General features: G+C 56.6%; 1 protein-coding gene across 3 annotated transcripts in view; it reads right to left on the reverse strand.

Moving 5' to 3' along the window:
- CACNA1E (calcium voltage-gated channel subunit alpha1 E) overlaps nucleotides 1-20894 on the reverse strand; it is a 151508-nt gene that overhangs the window by 85309 nt on the left and 45305 nt on the right. For all 3 annotated transcript variants that reach the window (XM_054286294.1, XM_054286296.1, XM_054286295.1), the window contains exons 3-5: nucleotides 16196-16462; nucleotides 8265-8370; nucleotides 7702-7841 (exon numbers count right to left, since the gene is read on the reverse strand). In XM_054286294.1, the coding sequence (XP_054142269.1) occupies nucleotides 7702-7841; nucleotides 8265-8370; nucleotides 16196-16462 (513 nt within the window). The remainder of the gene's footprint in view (nucleotides 1-7701; nucleotides 7842-8264; nucleotides 8371-16195; nucleotides 16463-20894) is intronic.

Raw genomic sequence — 20894 nt, forward strand, 5'->3', positions numbered from 1 at the left:
CTGCACCTTTAGATCTCTTCCCCCAGGGGTCAAAAGAAGGAAAAAAGCCCCAAGAATCATCTCATTTTAAAGGATTCCCTGCTCTTTGGGGCCGTGAAGAATAAAGAACAAGCGATGCTTGACAATGCTGCCGACACAAAGCCAACACTGAATTTGGGCACTATCCCACTCTGCAGCAGCCAACGTGGCTCTGTGCCTGTGCATTGCTGGGCTCCCATCCCCATCATCATCCCATCCCCATCATCCCATCCCATCCATTCCATCTCCATGATCATCGCATCCCATCCCATCACATCCCAACTCATCCCATCCCTATCCCCATCCTATCCTGTCCCATCATCATCCCACCCCATCATATCCCATCTCCACCCTTATCCCATCCCCATCATCACCCCATCCCCATTCCCATAATCATCCCATCCCCATCATCATCATCTTCCCATCCCCATCCCATCCCACCCACAGTTCTCAACCCTAAGGAACAGCACACACAGCTCAGCTCAGGCCACACTGCAAAGAGCTTCACATCAGAGACTCCCAGCAAAGGCTGAACCCCAAATTATCAGATTGACCCTCGATTCACTCCCCCGACCCCAAACTGAGCCCCCCTCAAGCATTCCCCTCTGCTGAAACTCACACAAACTGTCCCAGCAAAGGGTGTGCTGGGTGGAGAGAGGCATAGGCTGAGACAGACTAATCTCAGCCCAAAATCTGGGGCAGGCAGGGTGCTGGCTGGCATGCAAATTAATATTTATAATTAAGTGGAAAGGCCCCTGAAGGCTTGCACTGCCACCTGACTCTAGGAGGGAGACTACTTCATAATTAATACACTGGTCAAACAGCTCACAGAAAGTGAGGTACCTGATGAGCTCACCCCATTCCTGCCCTGTTTGGGGTGAATCAATGGGGTGAATCCATCCCTGCCCTCTCTGCAGGCAGCATCATGTGCAGCAGGATGTTCTCATGATTCTTGGATGCCAACTTGGCTTGAGGCAGGGCCAGCGGGGTCAGGTCACCCGCTCCGAGGGTGCCACAGCACAGCAAGCCTTGGGGACACCAAGGGACAGGGACAGCAGGGCCAAGTCCCGCCCTTGGCACAGTTCAGAGCAGCGTCAAAGCCTCCACCACCTTCTCGTGCTCTTTCTAGGTTTTGGGGCTGTGACCCAGGTGGATTGAGCTGCTGCACAGCTCCTGCTCCTGCCCCTCCCTGAACAATATGATGAGGCTGAAGGACAAAATCTGCCTTTACCAGCCTTTGATCTGGGGGGTGAAATCATCCCCAAAGGCCACTCCTTCCCAGAGAAGCCCCCAGGATTTGGGGCATGAGGGAGCATCCCCTGTCCTGGACCCCATGGGTTGGCCAAACCCCACATCTCCCTCCTTGCTCCATCCCCACACTGCCCCTCAGCAGACAGAGGATTTGGCAGGGTGAGAGGGTGCTGATAAAACTGCATTTGCACACACAGCAGCTGGTGGAAAGCTAAAGCCACTGAGAGCAGACAGGAGAGATGGCTCCACAGAGAAACAGAGAATGGGAAGGGCTGATCACAGCAGGGCTCGTGCCAAAGGAGGAGGAGGAGACCCCAGAGCACCCACCTGTGTGAGCTCACCTTCTCACCGAGGATGGGGAGGGAACAATCCCCTTTCCTCAGGCCATGCCCCCCACCCCATCTCCCAGAGGAAGGCACATGGCAGTGCCAAGAAGGACAATGAGGGCATCCCCCAGAGCAGGAGCTCCGCTAGGGTGCCGGGGTGCAGCAGGAGCCCCTGGGGAGCTCAGGGGTGCCTGGCAGGGGAGGCAGTGCCCCCGGGGACCAGCAGCCACGTGGGAGGGGCTGACTCACTCTGCAGCTTCAGGGAACCAGCGGGGTGGGGAGGATGGAGCCGATGGAGCCGCGATCGCGTGAGCGGCACAAGGGACGGATGCTGCGCTGGGAAAAGGGGGTGCCAGGCTCCCCCAGAGCCAGAGCCACAGCTCTGTCTGCCCAGGTGGTGCCTCAAGTTTCAGCTTTTATGTATTTCAGACTCTGCGCTGCTTTAGTGTGTGAGTTTGGGCTTCATATGATGAGCTCTCTACACAGAGCAGGGAGACAAAACAATTCCTGCTCTAGCTGGGGACCAAGGACAAATGATCCAAATCTCAGGCCCAAGAGGACAAACAATGTGGACTGAAGAGAGACAAACAAGACAAATGGGACTTCATGGACTAAAGCTGTAATTAAACCTTTAACTCCAATATGCTAATAGACCAAAACTTATAAAAGCATAACACCCCGTGACTTGTTGTCCATTTTGTGGCCATTTTGGGTTGTGCTGCCCCAAGTGGATCTATTGAAGCCTCCTCATAAATCCCTACTTTATTCTTCAGCTCTGTCTAGCCTCTGTTCTAGGTCAGCCTTCACAAGGCATCACAGCAAGGGGAAGGCTTTTCCCCCCTCCCCAGCCTGTCCCCTGACCCAGCCAGGGAAGCTGTGCTGCCCTTTGTGCAAGGTGCTGCTCCCAGGGCCATGGCATATGGCACATGAATCATTCACCAAGCTAGGATATTAATTATTCATCCAAACCAAAGACTAAACATTTTACTAATTGTCCTGAAAGAGCTGGGAAAGGGGGCAGGCATCAGGTTGGATACTTCCAGCATTCATGAAATAAAAAGAAGGAAAGAGGGGGGGGAAAGTCTTGTCTAGTGTGATCAAAGTATTGCTGGGGTTGGACCTGGGGTTGTCTCTTTGCTGGTTTATCCCTAAAGCACAGCACTGCTTGTAGGGGCTCAGGCTCCAGCAGGATAACCACATCAGGATGCTGCACTTGTGCCCTGATTCCACACTTGTTCTCCAAAGCTCTTATCCACTCCCCCAAATTCTCCAAGCCTCTTATCCACTCCCTGGATCATGGAAATGCAGGTGTGGGGCTGTGGAAGAGCCTGTTCCCAGCCCAGGTGTGCTCCCACACCTGTAGGGCCAGCACCCCAAAACAAACCACCAGGGCATGCAGCACCTCAATGTTCCCTGATGCAGCTGCTGCCAGCGCCTGGTCAAGGATCCCCCTTCCATCTCTAGAGCTCTAAGACTGAAAAGAGCATCCAAACCCACAGAACTGGGCTTGTGTGAGGTGCACTAAATCCCTGAGGGTAAAACATCCCTGCCTCTCCCACTGGGGAGCTCAGAGGGAACTGTGAAAAGGGAACTTTTCAGGGCAGTCATCTCAAAATCCAGGCAGCATCAGAACCAGCAGAAAAGCCAAGCTGCCCTCCTCATCCCTGGGCTCACCTTGCAGCCTTGGAATGCTTCCATCCTGCTTCCCACCAGGCACAGCAGGAAATCAGGGATGCACAAGCATGCACAGGATTTCCCTGGGAGCTCAGAGGGAGACACCAGGCTCACAGCTGCTGCTGCCTGGCCTTTGGGACAGGACTGGGAGAGCCAGGATTTCTGCTCAGGCTTTGCTGAGGGCATGGCAGGCAGTGCCAGCAATCCTTCACTCCTGCTTTCCCTTGGCCACGCTCCACCCCACAAAAGCCTTTAATGAAAACCACCGTGCCCAAGGGCTTCACAAAAGGCACCCAGGTGTAGAGGGTTGTTAAACCCTCCCAAAAACCCTGACAGCAGAGCTTCCTTTTAGTGACCCTGGGGTTTTTATCCAGCTCTTACAGCAGCTGCTTCCCCAGCTCCTGAGCAGAACAACTTCACAAGGGCCTTTTGATTCACATTTGGAATTTTTTTTCACCCATTGTGAGCAGCGTTCCCCCACCCCTTCACCTCTCACGTGTTATTGTATTGCTGCTATAATAAAAAAAAGAAAAGCCAGTGGTGCTTTGATAACGCTCAGGCACTGGAGTGTGTGAAGCACACACCCACCTGGATATTTGCAGAAGGAGTTTAACCCTTCCTGTTCCATCTAGTAGGGGGCAGGACAAAGCAGGCAGCTGTAGGGTCCTTGTGCTCTATTCCCAATGGCACACAGGGAGTTCATGCTCCAGTTGCTGGTGGCTTTTCCAGCCTCACTTCCTCAGAACCAACAATTAAGAGGTCACCAACCTTCCCCTGCCCTTTCTGACCATTTCTGAGCCATTTTCCCTTTTGGTCCAGGTCACACTGCATCAAGCAGATCCCAAATCCAGCCTCAGCACCCAGCTGGCTCTGGTTCTCACAGAGACAGGGTGAGCATCCCCAAACCCCAGGGGAAATGCAGATGTTCCCCTCACTGGTTCTGCCTCAGAACGAGTAAAGATATTTTATGCACACTTTCACATAAAATTATTTTTAGCTGGAGGAGAACAGGCTGTTTTTTCAGGCAGCAATGATGATTTGGAAACCACAGGTTACAAAGAGAACAGGTTTACAAATGTGACTATTAGTTCCCCAGTGGAAGCTTTAGCATCAGGGAGTTTTATGTGGGTGTTGATTTCCACTGAGATGGAAAAAAAAAAAAAAGATTTATTGACAGAAGAAGCAAACACCATTTGAACTCTAGTCAGTGCCATCCACTCCTGCACAAGGTCCCAGGAGGCCACTCATGGGAGAAATCCCTCATTGGGCTTATTTCCAGCAGGGAGAGGGTGAAGAAAATCCCACTGCTCACAGAAATCCCAGCATGGTGTCTGTGACTGTGATGCCACCTGCACCATGGACCTCTCCCATCAAATACACAGCAAAAAATTATTCCACCTGCAATGAGGACCTCTCATATCAGATACACAGCAAAAATGATTCCACCTGCACTGAGAAACTCTCCCATCAGACACATGGCATGAAATGATTCCACTTGCACTATAGACCTCTCTCATCAGACACATGGCAAAAAATTATTCCCCCTGCACCAAGAACCTCTCCCATCAGACACATGGCAAAAAATGATGCCACCTGCATGAAGGACCTCCGTCAGATACATGGCAAAAAATGATTCCACCTGCACCAAGGACCTCTCCCATTAGACACACAGTAAAAAAATTATTCCACCTGCACTAAGGGCCTCTCCCATCAGATACATAGCAAAAAAATGATTCCACCTGCATTAAGGACCTCTCCCATCAGATACACGGCAAAATATTATTCCATCTGCACTGAGGACCTCTCCCACCAGACACATGGCAAAAAATTATTCCACCTGCATGAAGGACCTCCATCAGATGCATAGCAAAAATTTATTCCACCTGAACTAAGGACCCCTCCCATCAGATACACAGCAAAAAAATTTTCCACCTGCACCAAGGACCTCTCCCATCAGACACATGGCAAAAAATCAGTCCAGAAAGGAGTAGTAACACCCTGTGTCACAGCTGGAGGGAGGAAGGCCAGTGAGTGTCATGCTGGCTCCCTCTGGGTCAGATCCTGTGATGGGTCCTTCTCATGTGAGTATTTTCTCTGGCCCATCATGGGATGCACCAGCATCCAAACCCATAAGCACACCCTAAGGCAAGCACCACCCTGCACTTCTGATCACAACATCCCCTCCACCACAGCCACAACACGACCCCCACGACCACCAAATCTCCTCAGTCTCCATCCAGACACTTTGATATTCCCCAAGTTGGAGCCGCAGAGGCGCTCCCGAGGCTGCGCCGCCCGCCCGCCTTACGCAACCGACACAGAGCGAGCCGCCAAGTGCAAACCTTCTCCCACAAGCTGTTTGCAAGGCATTTGCCAGCCAAGGATTATTTGCTGCAGGAATTTGCCAATAATTCAGCGGATTAAACAGGCTGAGAGTTTCCTGCATGGGAGGCACAGCGCTGAGGAGCAGCAGCTTTGGCAGCATCGCAGAGGCAGGAGATGGACAGGGAGAAGGAGCTGCAGCTGATCCCAGTGACACCAAAGCCAGCCCAGGGTGAAAATCCATGGGTTGCCTCCTCCACCCTCCAGGATATGATAGAATTTTCCCCAACAGTGCTGGGGCAAAGCCAGCAGGTGAAGGGGCATCCCTTGGGTTCCACTCTGCTGAGCCAACACCAGGATCCCAGAGGGATTATAATGGGGAATAGTGGGGAAGCAGACACTGGGGAGCTGCACCCCATGACTAGCAGTGCTGGGGGGGGACACAGGCCCCTCCTGTTGGGGTGAGCAGCACGGTGCTGGCAGCCCTTCATGGGCAGTTGATTCCTTGGCACAGGGCCTGGCCCAGCCCGGCAGTGAGAGGAGTTGGCGAGGCTCTGCCAGTGAGTGATTGCTGAGCGCTGACTCAGCACCTGCTGGGCACAGCAGCTAGCCCAGAGCCGTGGGGAGAGCAGGAACAGCGCCCTGGTGAAACTCAGTGCTGTCCCTTGGCCCACGTCCCAAAGGATGCCCAGATCAGGATGCAGGTGATGGGCATTTCCCAGCTGCTTCCTGCACACTCAGCCCAGAGAGGCCAAAAGCCCCTCTTGTTGCTACCAAAGTGTGTCCCATGCTGTCCTCAGAGGTGTGAGCCCCTTTGCCCAGCCCAGGAGCCACAGAACCCTCTCCATGAGTCACTCTGCAGATGTGGGAGAGCAGCACCCTCCCATGCGAGGGCTGCACCTCCCACAGGCCGCCTGCTCGCTGCCCGTCAGACACCCACCAGCACACCCTCCATTCCCAGCTGACGTGGTCCCACTCCCCAGCACGGCCATCCAGGTCCCCACTGGACCAAGGGGGTCAGAATATCCCCAGCCATGCTCTCCTGAAGCCTCCTGTGGTGCACAGTGCCACCACCACGGACAAGCAGCACCCACCACCACACCCCAGCAAAAGCAGGCTCTGCATTCCCCCTCCTCCTCCAAACACCCAACCGGGTGTCACATCCCACATGGTGCCACCAAGAGTCAGGACTGTGCGGCAGGAAGCTCTGCAGAGACCCCCTGGTCACCGTGCCTCAGTTTCCCAGCCAGCCCTGCAGCTGCTCTGCACCCAGCAAAGTTCATGGAGCACTCAGACCCCCAGGCTCCCTCTGTTTGTACAAACAGATGTTTGCACACATCAAACCAGCTCCTCTGAGTGTGATGTTCCCATCAGCAGGCAAAAAGAAACACCCACAATCCAGGCACCACCTGCCCTGCACACAGAGAGGGGCCCAGGGGTCACCCTGGCTGGGCTTCTGCTCAAGCTGACTTCCAGTGCTGGCTAACACAAGCCCAAATGTCCCTGCCTGTTTCTGTGTCACCAGGACAGCCCAGCACACGGCAAGCAGGACTCAGATCTGGGCCATGTCCCTGGCAGGTGGCACCACCAGTGACACGAGCAGCACACATGTGTGCTGCCACCCCCAGCAGCACCACTCCTGCAAGCTGGGATGGTGAGCAGCATCACCTGGGAGTGTGACCCTGCCCAGACCTCATTCCCCAATCTCCAGCACCAGGGCAAGCCTGCAAAGTGCTTGGGAAGGCAAGAGGAAAAGAGGTTTCCCCCTCCCCATGGAGGGTTTGACCAGAATCTCTCCCAGATCACATCCAGCTGCTTATCAGGTCATGCCACCACCTTGCCTTGTATTCAGGTGGGTGACAGGCCACCACCAAGTGAGGAAAGCTGGACACGGTGGCCTCAGAGCCAGCGCTACAGCTTGTCCCACCATCAGCACCCACAGCAAAGCCAGCACAGCACCTCCAGCACATCCTCCCCTCCTTCATCAGGACAACAAAACACCGCTGACAATAGCAAACCAGGGGCTCTCCCCACGTCCTGCAGCTCGTGTCCTGGCCAGGATGAGCCCCCAAGCCCAGGCCAGCCCAGCAGGGCCCCCAGCAGCACTCACCCACTGAGGACCACAATGAAGTCCATGACGTTCCAGCCGTTGCGCAGGTACGAGCCCTTGTGGAACACGAACCCCAGGGCCACGATCTTAATCCCAGCCTCAAAGCAGAAAATCCCAATGAAGTAGGGCTCTGTCTTCTCCTGCCAGGGTGAAATCAGGGAGCAAGTGAGAGGGGCAGATTGAACAAACACAGCAGCAGGCATTTCACATTGACCCAACTCGTGTCCCATCCCACCTCCCCCAGACCCATCATCTCCTCTGGGAGCTTTTCCAGCCTTTTCTCAGCCAGCAGCAACCTCAGGAATAAACAGAGGGTGGCTACGACATGCTCAGGTTGCCCAGTCCTCCCCTACCCATTTTTTTAAGGGGCTTAAACCTTCCTGAACCCTTTCCATGCAGAAGGAATATACTACAGCAGCCCCAGGCAGGCTGGAGGAGCTACTCCTAGAGGAAACCTCTGGTCTGGCCACCCCAAAATCAGAAGCAATTGCCTGGTAGGGTTGTGTGGGTGCCCTTGGGCCAGCCCCCAGCCCAGCAGGGAGGGATGGACATGGGATACTCACTAATCTCCGTGACATGGGCGTCTTGTCATCCTCGGGAAGGTGCTGCTCCAGCGCCAGCACGATGCAGTTGGCAATGATGGTGGCCAGGATCATGTACTCAAAGGGAGTGCAGGGGAGTTAAGGAGCACAGAAGAGCTGGGTGACACCCCCAAACCATCAGCCCACCCTTGGTTTCACTTGCCCAGCCACTGGAGCTGCTTTCCCCACAGGAACATCCATGTGAAGCCCACCTCAGTGGTGTTTGGAAATGAGAGGGGTGAGAGCCCCCCAAGACCTTCCTCCCTGCAGACCTGCTGGGCCTCATCTCCTCCTCAGGCTTACAGGACACCTTTGTTGGGATGAAAACTCCCAACAAGTGGAGTTTGTTTGTCTCCCAACATGGGAGAGATGCTGCTTTTGCAAGGAGCCCAGAAGGTGCACACAAGGTTTGGAGCACGACAACCAGGCTGGGCTTTGCCTGGAAGAAGGTTTGGCATGGTCCTTGGCAGGATCAGGGGTAGCTCTCCCTGGCATGCCAGGGCTGGCCTGTCCCTTTTTCTATCTCTTTTCCACCACTCATCAGCAGGAGATGGGTTCAGAAAGGGGAGGTGTCACAAGGCATGGGCAGCCCTTGTCCTGAACACCTCCATGGGATGGAGCACCTGCACGGCCTGAGGAGGATGGAGCATCCCTTGCAAGTCCTGGGGCTCTGACCTGGATCAGCCCACCCTGTGCCCTTGCCAAGCACCCTGTGGGCAGCAGGATGAGCCCAGGTGGCACTGGGAGCTGCAGAGCACTTGGCTGAGCACTCGCAGCTCTGATGGCACCTGGCTCTGAGCAGGGTGGAAACTCCCTGTGCAGATATCCCAGCTCAGACACACCCCAGCAAGACCCCAAGGAGCAGCAGCACCTTGACAATAGGACCTGGTTGGACCCGTATGAGCAATCCTAAATCCTACACCCACGTCTAGGACCCTTATGAGCAATCCTAAATCCACATCTAGGTCCTGGTTGGACCCTTATGAGCAATCCTAAATCCTACATCCACGTCTAGGACCTGGTTGGACCCTTATGAGCAATCCCAAATCCTACATCCACGTCTGGGTCCGACACAGCCCTTCTCCAGGAGCCACCCTGAGCAGTGGCAGCAGGAGCTGGTGTCTGAAGAGCTGAGGAAGGAAAGGGCAGGCTGATGCCCAGGAAAACACCCCAAAGTCAGCTTCCTCCTGCCTTTTGATTCATGGGATGGAGGCAGGGACACAGAGCTCTCTCCTGCCTGGCCCGGGGCCAAGCTAGGCAAAAAAAGCACTTCCAAATGACAGGGTGGCCATATCTTTCCAACTTCCCATCCATCTTTCCCAATTCTCCACAATAAAAGCCCTGTTGTCCTCAATAACTGATTGTGGAGCGATGCTCCCTTGGTTCTGCTCCCTCCTTGCCAAAACAGCTCTATTACTGCCACCACTGGCACCAGGGAGAGGATTGCCACCTTCCCCTGTGCAAAGGGGATGTGATCCCACCTGGGATGAAGGAATCATCCACACTCCACCATCCCAAGTTGGCCAAGCCCTTCCCCACCGCACCAAAGCTTCTCGACACACAATACCCTCAGGCTGATGCGTTTCAGGCAAGGGGGTGTCCAACAGCTCTGGGAAAAGGGGTGATTTTCTTTTCAAACGTCATCTTTTGGCCACTAACTATGGTGAAATGCTTTCAACCAGTGGCCCTGAGCCCACGGTCAAGAGAAGACATCTCAGTGCCAACCATGAGCATGGAAAAAGGGAAAGCATGGAGTGACCCCAGCCCAAAGCATGGAGTGACCCAGCCCCGGTGAGGCTGGGCACGCTGGCAAGGCAGGAGCAGGGATGGGCACAGAAACATCCCCAGAGACAGGGCCAGGAGAGACAGCCAGGGAGAGCCCATGGGAGCTGGGATGTGTTTAACCCAGGCAGGAAGAAGAGCCAGGAGAGAGACATCCAAGGCATTTAAAAAGCCGCTCAGTGAAATTAATGATTGCTACGAAAGAGAGAGGCTGCAGAGCCAGCCAGGCATGGAGCAGGAGCAGCTCCCCGTGCTTGGGGAGGGGGGCCAGACTCCAGAAGTTCTCCTCTGAGGCTCGGCACAAGTGAATATTTCCCTGCAGGGCTCCAGCAGAGCCCTCTCCCTGCATCCCACCCCGCTCCATCCACCGCGGCGCTGGCCCGGCGCCACCAGCCTATTTGGGACCTTTCTGTATCATTTTCCTGAAAGTCTGCGAGCAATTAGCACCGGCTGGAGAGACAAACAGCGTGTTAGTGGGGCGGGGCAGCAGCTCCCCAGGCACCAGGCACATTTGCCTAGATGAGGAGAAGTGTGGGAGCGGCACGGGAGCGTCCGTCCGTCTGTCCGCCCCAGCATCCCGCACTGCTCCCGTGGGAGAGGGAAAAACCCAACTGCAGCAGCGTGGGAGCCCTGCTCAGAAGGGCTTGGGGGGCTCAGGACCACCTGGCCACAACATCTGGCTGAGAGCAGGAGGACAGTGCACATCTGCTGCACCTCCAGCAAGTGGGTGAACAGATATCACTAAGTCAAAGAATGAGCTGGAGGGGACATTAAAAACCATCTCATTCCATCCTGTCATGGACAGGGATGTCCCCCACTAGGCCAGGGTGCTCAGAGCCCTGTCCAACCTGGCCAAGCCCAAAAGGGCAATTGCTCCCCAAAGCACCGACCTCAGCAGTGTCAAAAGTGACACCCCAAACCCAGTGGCCCAGTTTCTCCAGGAGAAACTGGAGAAATCCAGTTTCTCACATCCAGAGCTGTGTGAGACATCAGCCCCATGGAAACCAGCACCCCTAGCTCCAGCTATGACAGGCTTTTGAGTTCCAAGAGGAAAAGCACCTCCCAAGGGACAGCAGGAACATCTGGCTGAACTGAGGGATGTTTTGTACCCACTCTTTACTTCTGCCAAGCAAACATCCTCCCAGTCAGGGCCACTAGACAACCCTCCATCAGTGCTTTGCTTTCTCCCGCATCGGATGAGTAATTACAAAACCTCTCAGCCACCCAAAATGCAGAGTAGCCCTCTCCTCCCTCCAGGCCAAGTAATGAGAGCCCATCTCCCTCCAGCCTTCTCCTCCTCCTCCTCTTCCATCTGGCTGCTCCTGGAGGATCATTAGGGAGCCGATAAAAATAGGTTTTCTTATTGATTTATCTCCTTTACCCAAAGCTCTCTCCCCTGCACCGTTGACTTGTTTCCTTAGCAACTGGGCTGATCCCTGTGCACGCCACACCTGCAGCTCCACGCTTCCCTCAGGATGCCTCGGAGGCAGGGACAGTGACCCCAGGCCATGGGGGCACCCCCCATGCCTGCAGCTGGAGCTCCTTGGTGGGTCTGCCAGGAAGATCTTGCAGCTGTGACCTTCCTCTTCACCTTCCTCGCCAGCCAGAAGCTCAAACCAGAGCACCCACTTGGCTAAGGCAGGGAGTGAGCCCGGCTCCTGGCCCTGGAGGGGTTTATGCTGCTGGGTGTACGGGTTTATAAGGCCTTGGGGAATTCTACCTTCCAGTGCCACCAAAAGAGCAGGAGCAACTTAAGCCCTGTCCACGCCTGCATCATCCAGGTTCCAACACCTCCTAGAAAATCATGTCTCTATTTCCCACCTCTCCCCACACCTCCCTGGGGCTCTCTCTTCCCCTCAGATGCCAGCGAGAAAAAGTTCCTACTCCTGTGGACTTCATCTTGCTGGTCCCAGTCCCAGCACTGCTGCCGGTCCCACACAGACAGGACCACAGATGCACACCTTCAGCATCCACCCTTAGGATGCCCCAATCCTCCTCCTCTCAGCTCCACACCCCAGCAGGAAAGAGGCTGTTTTCACAGAATCATGGAATGATCTGTGTTGGGAGGGACATTAAAGTCATCTGGTTCCAACCTCCTGACACAGGCAGGGACACCTTCCACCAGACCAGGCTGCTCAGAGCCCCATCCCATCAGAACCTTCAACAATTCCAGGGAGTCCACAACCTCTCTGGGCAAGTGAGGTTTTGGTTTCCAAGAAAGAAACCAAAGTGCCAAGTAGAGCAAAGTCTGTGAGTGGCCCTAATTCAACCCTGGGATTCCCCATCCCCACAGTGCCTCCCTGGCTTGTCCCTGAGGACACAAGGGATTTCCCTCCACTGATAACACTGTCCACAGAGTTGTGGCCCCTCCTGGCTCTCCATCCCTGTGTCCTGCCACAGAAAGCAACATCCAGACCCCAAATCCTCCCACTTGGAACACGAGCCAGCTGCTGTGTGCCTGCTGCACAGAGGCTCAGGGGAGTGAATTTGGCTTGTGCTTGCGTCCTGGAGCACCCAGCCTGCCTCAATCCCACTGCAGGGACACAGGAGACACTGGAGACCTCCCTCCCTCTCTGTAGTCCCAGCTTTTACAGCTCCAGAATGCAGTGGTGTGGTTTCCACCAAGGGTTAAAGCCAAGGCAGTGACAGCCAGGAGTCCAACGGGGCAGAGCTGCCCACACTGCTGCCTTTCCCTCCCTCCCTCCCGTAGGGGTGCAGGATGCAGGATGTGGGATGCCTGCCTGCCACGTGCAAATAGCTCCATGGAGAAGCGTCTCCTTCTCCCCCACCTCACCCTGGAAATCAAATCTCTCTCCTCTCCTCCTCCTTTTTTTTTTTTTTTTTTAAAACAAAAAAGGACCACATCATGTGATTTTCCTGCCTTAACATCAGTTTTTTAACTTTGGTTGCCACAGCAACAGGATGCAACTTGGCATCACCATGACAACAGCTGCCTCTGTTTAAATTCACCATCTGACAGGCAGCCTCGCTCTCCCGGGCTGTCAAAAAGATGGACCTGCCATTACACCTACTCGCCCCTCCCAAAAAAAAACCCTTCTAAAATCTGATGAATGGAGGGCACAGAAAACAGCCTGGGAGCAGGGGGAGGGGGGAAGTGTTCTTGGGGAGGGCAAGGATGGAGCTGCCCAAGGATGGCACGACATGGCGCAGGCTCTTCCCTTGGGAAGGCGAGACCTGCTGGAATTTTGGCCGGGGAAGAGCCAAGGTGGAGGAGATGCTTGGCCGGGGGGGTTGTGCCCATGCAGCACCAGGTCACAGGGACAGCAAAACAGCTCAGCCACTCACAGGTGTGCTTCCCACGGAGCAAAACCCCCCTGATGATGCTCTGAGGGCACTCCAGCTGCTCCAGGCCAGCCCAACACCAGATTGGGGATGAAATAGGTGAAATCCCTCAGCACAGAGAACATGGGCATCCTCTTCCCCTGCCACACTGGGGGTAGATGCAGTGGACAGGCTGCAGGCATATGCTGTCCTTGGGGACACAGCCAGAGCCACACAATGTCATCTGGCCTTCCTGGGGCGGGAGAGGGATCTTATCCAGGTCAAATGTGATTAAGCGGATGAGGAACGGAGCAGATATAGATGAGCTGCAGCCCATCTCGTATCCTAACTGAATTGGAGCCTTCCAGGCAGCCAAACAAATGAAATCAGGGTGAAAGGCCTGGCCATCAGCAGGAGGAGAGCAGGCAGAAGGACAAGGCTGCGTTTCCCAAGGAGAAGAGAAGGAGATGTTCCCTACAGCCAAAGCAGCAGCTGCACCACGGTTTGGGCAGGACCAGGTTTAAAAGAGCAGCTCCAGTGGAGGTTTCCAGTGAGGAACTCAGCAAAGGTCTGCCTCCCATGGAGCTGCATCCCAATCCCAGTTGCTCGTATTTCTCCTCCTTCTCCTCCATGCATCATCCCTATTTACACTGGGAAGCCAAACTGCAGAGGCTGCTGGTTATAATTACACAGTTACCCAGCAGATATCCAGGCCTGAATCACCAGATATTTTTAGCCCTATTACCTAGTCAACGAGAGCTGGATGAAGAAGAGCCTCCACTCCGCCCCGAGCTCCTCTCCAGCCCCTTTGGCTTTCCTCAGTGCTGAGCCCACCCTGACCCACAGCATCACCCTCCCAGGGACAGCAGCTCCTACTGACCATGGCCAAGATCCGATGCTCTCCTCCCCAAAATTCCCTGGCCCAGGAGCGATGCCATGGGCTCCAGGCCAGGCAGCTGCTCACATGGTTTTCCTGGCCCTACCAAAAGGCACCAGCTGCCCGTGCCAGGCTACAACTACAAGGATGGGAACAACCAGCCAGGCCAGCCTCACCAAACTCATCACCAAAAGGCCTTGCCCATTCCCAAGCCCTCAAAACTCCAGTGGTGCAGAGAAACATCCAGGGTTGGATGGGTTTTTCTGGGAAAGAGATGGCAGCAGGGCGGGGGACAGGCAGGAACACCGAGCTCCCGCGCCTGGAGCACGCCTGTTCCCAGCACTCACATGGGAATATGTCACTTACTTCTGGGGAAAAAAAAAAAAAAACACCACAAAATGAGCCCATCTCCCTCATGCATTGCAAATTCCAGGGGAGAATAATGCTGGGGAGTTGTGCTCATGTGGTGGTGGTGGTGGAGTTCCAGTCTCTAGGAGACAGCGGCTGCCTGGAGATGAGACATCACGCCGGCACGGGACCCCAGCCCACGCCGCGAGTGCCGGCCCAGTGGCAGCACCCCAGCTCCTTCTGGCTCCCAGCAAAAGCTGGAGGGGCCAGAGCCCTCCCACAGCATGCTGGAAAAGCACATGAATAATTTGGCATGTTCTGGAAAAGCGGCCTGGCCGCTGCCCTGCAGGGCTCTGCGCTGAGCCACCACGGCCCCGCGCTCGCCACCAGCACTCCTGCAGCCACCCACCCATGGGCACTGTCAAGAGGGACAGATTTGGGGAATTCAGCCCCTCCAAGCTGGCCCTTCAAGCCCAGGTCACCCCCGTGAGCCTGGAGCTGTCACAGCTCCTGAGGCAGGAGCGGTTCCTGATGGAGCTGCACAGGGACAATTCCCTTGCCATGCTCTGCATCCCTGGGCCTCACCAGAGGCTTCCCCCTGTGGTACCTGTTGCACCGAACCAAGGCATTGCTGCCTGGCACCAGGGAGAGCTCTGCCGTGCCCATCAGAGGAGCCAGGAACTCCACCAACAAGTTGGAGGGAGAGAAAGCAGCGGCAGCAGCAGGAGCTGCATGGAATCAGTGCTGCAGAGCGCGGCACGGGGAGGCTCCCACAGCCACGGCCCGGCCACGCTCAAGTTCTCAGGCTCAGATCCTCCCTGGGGGCAAAGCCCTGGAGGTGTCTCAGGGGCAGCAGGCACTGGGGCCAGGCTGGTGTGGGGATGAGGGATGTGGTGCTGGGCAGCACCCACGGCGAGGGTGGGAGGAGAGAGAGGTGCGTGGGGAAGGATGGAGGAGCAGGGGAAGGAGTGGGAGAGATCTGCACCCTCCACCCTGCGCTAGCAGAGGGGTCCCTGGGATAAAACCGTGCCAGCTTCACCCAAAAAAGGCCACGGGGCACAGCCAGAGGCTCCCACCATCCTTCCCTCTGCCGCAGGGAGGGGGCAGCCGGCTCCCAGAGCCACCACGGGGGCCGGGGGCTGCAGGGCGAGGGCGGCTGTGCCCCTGCCAGGCACACACAGTGGGGACAGAGCCACCACCCAGCAGGGACTGGGGACACACGGGGCTCCCCAGGGTGGGGTGGGGTGACAGAACTCCACGAGACATCGAGGCACCGAGGAAAGGCCACTGCCTCCCACCGCCCCAGGCACGCACACAGAGCATCCCAAAGCACGCAGGGATCACAGCATCCGTCCCTATCAGCACGGGGGGACAATAAATCCCAGCCTCAGGAGGGGCTGGGGGATTCCCAAGCGGGGGGAAAAAGGGCTCAGCTCCTGTGAGGAGCAGGCAAGGAGCCGAGGACAGGAGGGGGAGCAGCAACAGGGCGAGGAGAGCATCCCCGGGGGCCGGGGCACCCCTGTGGGCACACCTTACCTGCCCGACAGTGCCACACACGCGTGTCCTGGGCAGCCCCCGAGGCAGATCCGGGCAGCACGGCTCACGGGGGCCGCAGAAAGGATATGGCCAGTCGATGAGCTTCTTGGCGTATTTCCTGACTATGTTCTCTTCCCCGAAGAGGAAGAGCGATCTGTTGACGGTGAAGCAGTTCTGCCGGACGGGGATGGGGTTGTACAGAGCCATAGTCCGGGCTCTCTGCGCTTTGGTTTGCTTGAAGGCTCCCGGGCTGCCTCCCGCAGGGGCAGCAGCTCCTTGCCGGCTCCGGTTCTGCTCGGAGCCCCCATCTCCGGAGCCCAGCCTGCCGGCCACTGCCTCCCCGAAGCGAGCCATCCTGCAAGGAAACGCACAGGTGAGCCAAAGCAGCGGCACCGAGGCGGCGGAGAGGGGGGGGAGGGTGGGAAAGAAGAGGGAGGGGGTTTGCGGGGCGCAGTCCCAACCACAGCCCCCTCCTCCTCTCCGGGTGATGCTCAGCCCCGGCTCTGCTCCATCCCTCCGGGGCACCCGCGGCAGAGGAGAGGCGGCACCGGCTGGGCACGGGGGGCAGCCGGGCCCCCCCAGAACGGCCACCCGGGCAGCGGGGCGGGCAGCCAGCCCTCCTCCCCCTCCTCCTCCTCCTCCTCCGTGCCCAGCGGAGGCCGCAGCCGCGGGGTCCCTAAGCACCTTCCCCCCACAGCAAGGGGTTAACCCCAGGCACATCCCCCCCAGAGCAGCCCCCCAGCCCCCCGCAGCAAGGGCAGGAGCCGGGTCCCTGCGGCCACCCCGCGGCACAGCAAGGCACAATTGGGAACAGCACCCGGGCGAACAGGTTGCAGCAGCGTGGTCCAGCCTAGTTGGAGCCAAGTGTCCAACTCCTTCCTCCCGGCTCCATCTTCAGCATCCTGCGGGAGCCCGGCCGCCCATGGCAGGGCCGGAGGGGGCACACGGGCGGTGGGCAGCGATGCCCGGCCCTTCGCTGCCGGGGCAGGAGCACGCAGAGCTTCCCGCAGGAGCCGGGCCACGGAATTAGAGGCGGCTGGCGCGGCTCTGCAGCTCGGGGACAGCCGGCTCTAATGAAGGCAGCGGCAAGGCAGGCGCACAGCAGCGCGCACACACGCCCGGCTCGCTGCCTCGCTCCATCCAGCGCGTTCTTTTGGCAAGCACGGGAGCTGCCGCAAAGGAAAATCAGAGGCGAGGGGTGGGTCTGAAGGGAACAAAGGCAATGGGGGAGCCCCCACCCTGCCAGAAGCGCGCACACACTCCCCCCACCATCCCCATCCCCGCCCTGGCTGCAGAGGGCTTTCCAGCACACGGGTGCTCCTAGGTGAGGGGCTGAATTGGGGGGCAAAGGGGGGCTGCCCTCCCTGCATCCCCCCCAGCCACTTCTCTGTGGGCGTACGCATCATCCTCCCCCATGCCCGGGGCACTCCGGAGCCGCCCGATGCCCGCGGGTGCCCGGGGAGTGCCCCGCTGCTCACTCGCATACAGATGAGCCTCCACACCTCGGGATTTTCCTCCTCTTGACACACGAGGTTGGCTGGGAAAAGCGGCTCGTCCAGGAGGTGTAAACAACCCTTGGGCTGGATGTGCCCCCCTGCAGGAGCTTCCCTGGGGCAGGGCAGAGGGGACACTGCTGCTGCTGCAGTGCCAAGGTCACCCAGGGTCCCCTGGGGCTGAGTTGGGCTGTGCTCCACTGTGGGGCCTGCCTGCACACCCACCCAGCTTTGGGGAACCCACCCTGCCCTGCTGGCACACACAGGGTGCCCCCAGGGATGTCCCCAAGCCCTCTTGGCACAGCAGGGCACAGCACACCACACACCCTGAGAGCTGTTCACATGCAGGGTCCTCCATCCTTCCTGCTAAACCCCAAGGCCACAGAGCTCTCCAGGGCCTGTGACACCCTCTCTACCTGCATTTCCCACCCTGCCCTGCTGGCACAGACAGGGTGCCCCCAGGGATGTCCCCAAGCCCTCTTGGCACAGCAGGGCACAGCACACCACACACCCTGTGAGGCTGTTCACACTCAGGATCCCCCATCCCTCCTGCTGAACCCCAGGGCTGTGACACCCTCTCTACCTGCATTTCCCACCCCATGGCTCCAGCCAGCAGCACAAGACACCCAGGGTCCCTGCCATTCTCTTCCCTTGTCCGCCCCACCAACACCCTGCCCTGCAAGCACAGTGCCTGCTGCCCTGCCCCTCACACCTGCAGCCAGGGCTGCTTGGGGCATTTGAATTTCAATAAATCAATTAATCAAGCTCCTAATCACATACATCATTGACTCATTTGGGCCAGGGCTTCTCCCTCTGTGCAGCCTGGCAACACCTGAGCAGGAACTGGACACTGATTACTCTGCAGGCTCTGGAATGGCTGAAGGGCCACAGGGTTTGGGTTTTTTTGGGCCAGGCTCTGCTGGGTGCACTGCCAGGAGCCCTTGGGCTGGCTGGGTGAGAAAGAGGAAGGGCCAGATCCTCCTCAGCAAGGCAACAGAGGAGTGTTTGCAAAAAGGGCTGTGGGATCTCTGCCCCAAGCTCAGCCAGGCACCCACCAGCTCTCTGTGACACCCAACCCTTCTCAATTCTCTCCTTGCAATGATCTTTGTAACCAAAGTGGGGTATCTGGGGGGTGTAAAACAAGCCCCTGTAGCCCAGAGTGGAGCAGAGGTACCCAGATCCCTCCCCAAACACTGCCCATGTCAGCAGCCAGCCAGAGCGACCCTGATGTCTACTGACATCAGGCAAGGGGGTGGCCACAGCAGCCACCAGCTGGTTACAGTCCCTTCCATCCAGCCCAGGCAAGAACTGCCCTGAACGAGTCAATTGTTATTTGTGGCTCATCCCACCTCTTCCTCCACCTCCTCCTCTTTCCCACCAACGCTGATCTTGCCACCTTTCAGCCCTGTTAATTAAGCCCGAGGCTGGGCCATTGCTAGGAGCAGCTCCTGAGCCTTGCAGAGCTCCTGCTCCTGCTGCCCCAGCCCTGTCCCAACCCTGCCTGCACAGCAAGGCCTCCCCCAGCCCAAATTCAGAGCCCCAGGAGGATGGGGAGGGCTGCACCAGCACTGCATCCCTGCCTGGCTCTGAGCAAGGGCTGAGGGGGAGGAAGGCAGCCTTCATCCTCATTCCCTGAAAGCAGGGATCTGAGTACCTCAGATCCAGGTAAGATCCCTTACCTGGACACTTCTGCTGGGGCCCTGAGCTGTGCCCTGAACCCAGAGCTGGCTCTCACCCCTGCTCCACACTCACTGCTGCAGAGCATGACCCCGCTGGGAGCCTCTCTCCTGCTCAGACAGTGCTAAAGGATGGGATATTTATGAGAAACCAGCTCCTTAAGAGAAGATTGAGAGCCAAAAGGAAATAAATTTAAAAAAAAAAAAACCCTCTCTGGCTACGCCAAGAGATGCAGGCTCTGTTTCCCAGGATGTTTATTGCCATCCTCATCCTGACCCTCACCCAGCACGCTGGGATGTGTGAGTCAGGGACAAGTGTGGCTGATGCCCACATGATTCAACGTGGCCCAGGGACTCAGAGCCAGCTCTGTGGGGCTGTTTGGGTTTTTTAACAGGGCAGGAAATGCGGGAAGACAGGGAACAGCAGGTGCCAGGGCAGGAAGGCGCTGGGGATGAGCTTGGTTTTACAGAGCCAGGCTAACACTCCGGCAAGCTCTGAGGAGGAGCAGCTGAGGGAGATGAGGGGGGGCTCAGCCTGGAGAAAAGGAGGCCCAGGAGAGACCTGGTTGCTCCTGAAAGGAGGATGCAGCAAGGTGGGTCTCTTCTATCAGGCAACAAGAGACAGGACAAGAGGAAACAGCTTCCAGTCACACCAGGGGATGTTCAGGCTGGATTTTAGGAAAGGTGCCTTGTCTAAAAGCATTGTCTAGCCCTGGAAAAGGCAGCCCAGATAAGTGGTGGAGTCACCAACCCTAGAAGGATTTGAAGGATGAGCACATGTGGCACCAGCTGAGTGGTGGTCTTGGCAGTGCTGGGTTAATGTGTTGGGAAGGGTGAAAGTTTGACAAGAAAGTCTCAGATATGGATGCTTGGCAGAAAGAGTTTTGGATGTGGAACATGAAGAAGAATAGAAATGAAAGCAAGTTTTGATATAGAAGAAAAAATTGCTGAGCCAGTCTTACTGGATAACCAAGGAGGCAAAGGGTGTGTTAGTTAGAAGGGGTTTTTATGACTTGGAGCAAAGGATAAACCCACCCCAAACAAGAAGATGTTTCTACCAAGCAGGAAGAGCACAGGCAAACAAGGCAGCAAATGTTGCAGCAAAAAAGTGTCAGAATTTTCCACTGCAAGGAAACTGAAAAAACAACTTCTAGCTTAAACTGTAATGTACTAACTTTTAGTGATTGGAGAACAGTAACATGAATATGGTAATTATAGCAGTTATGATAGACGATAGGTAATAGTTAAGGTATAGATTGGTTCTGCTGTATTAAGATGCTCAGCAAAGAAAAGTATATAATGCAATGTAACCTAAACTAAGGGTGTCCAGGCCTGCCTGCAGCTGGAGCCTGCAGCAGGCTCTGTCCTGCTGTAACACCTTGGATGGAATAAACTGATTTTGGAGAGCTCCTGGAGTCCCACATCCCTCATTAATGCTGGACTCGATGAGTTTAAAGCCTTTTCCCACCTTAAGGATGCCACATTCTGTGATTCTCACACTCGAGTCCCCTCCGTGCTCTGTCCCCGCCTCTCCCAGCCCTCCCATGTACCCCATGGCACACGGGGCTGTCCCTGCGGGATCCCGGTGTCACATCCCGGTGTCACATCCCGGGTGTCG

The sequence above is a fragment of the Melozone crissalis genome, unplaced genomic scaffold, assembly GCF_028551555.1.
Source record: "Melozone crissalis strain CALT ecotype California unplaced genomic scaffold, PUWL_Pcris_2 ptg000045l_1, whole genome shotgun sequence".
Lineage (NCBI taxonomy): Eukaryota > Metazoa > Chordata > Aves > Passeriformes > Passerellidae > Melozone > Melozone crissalis.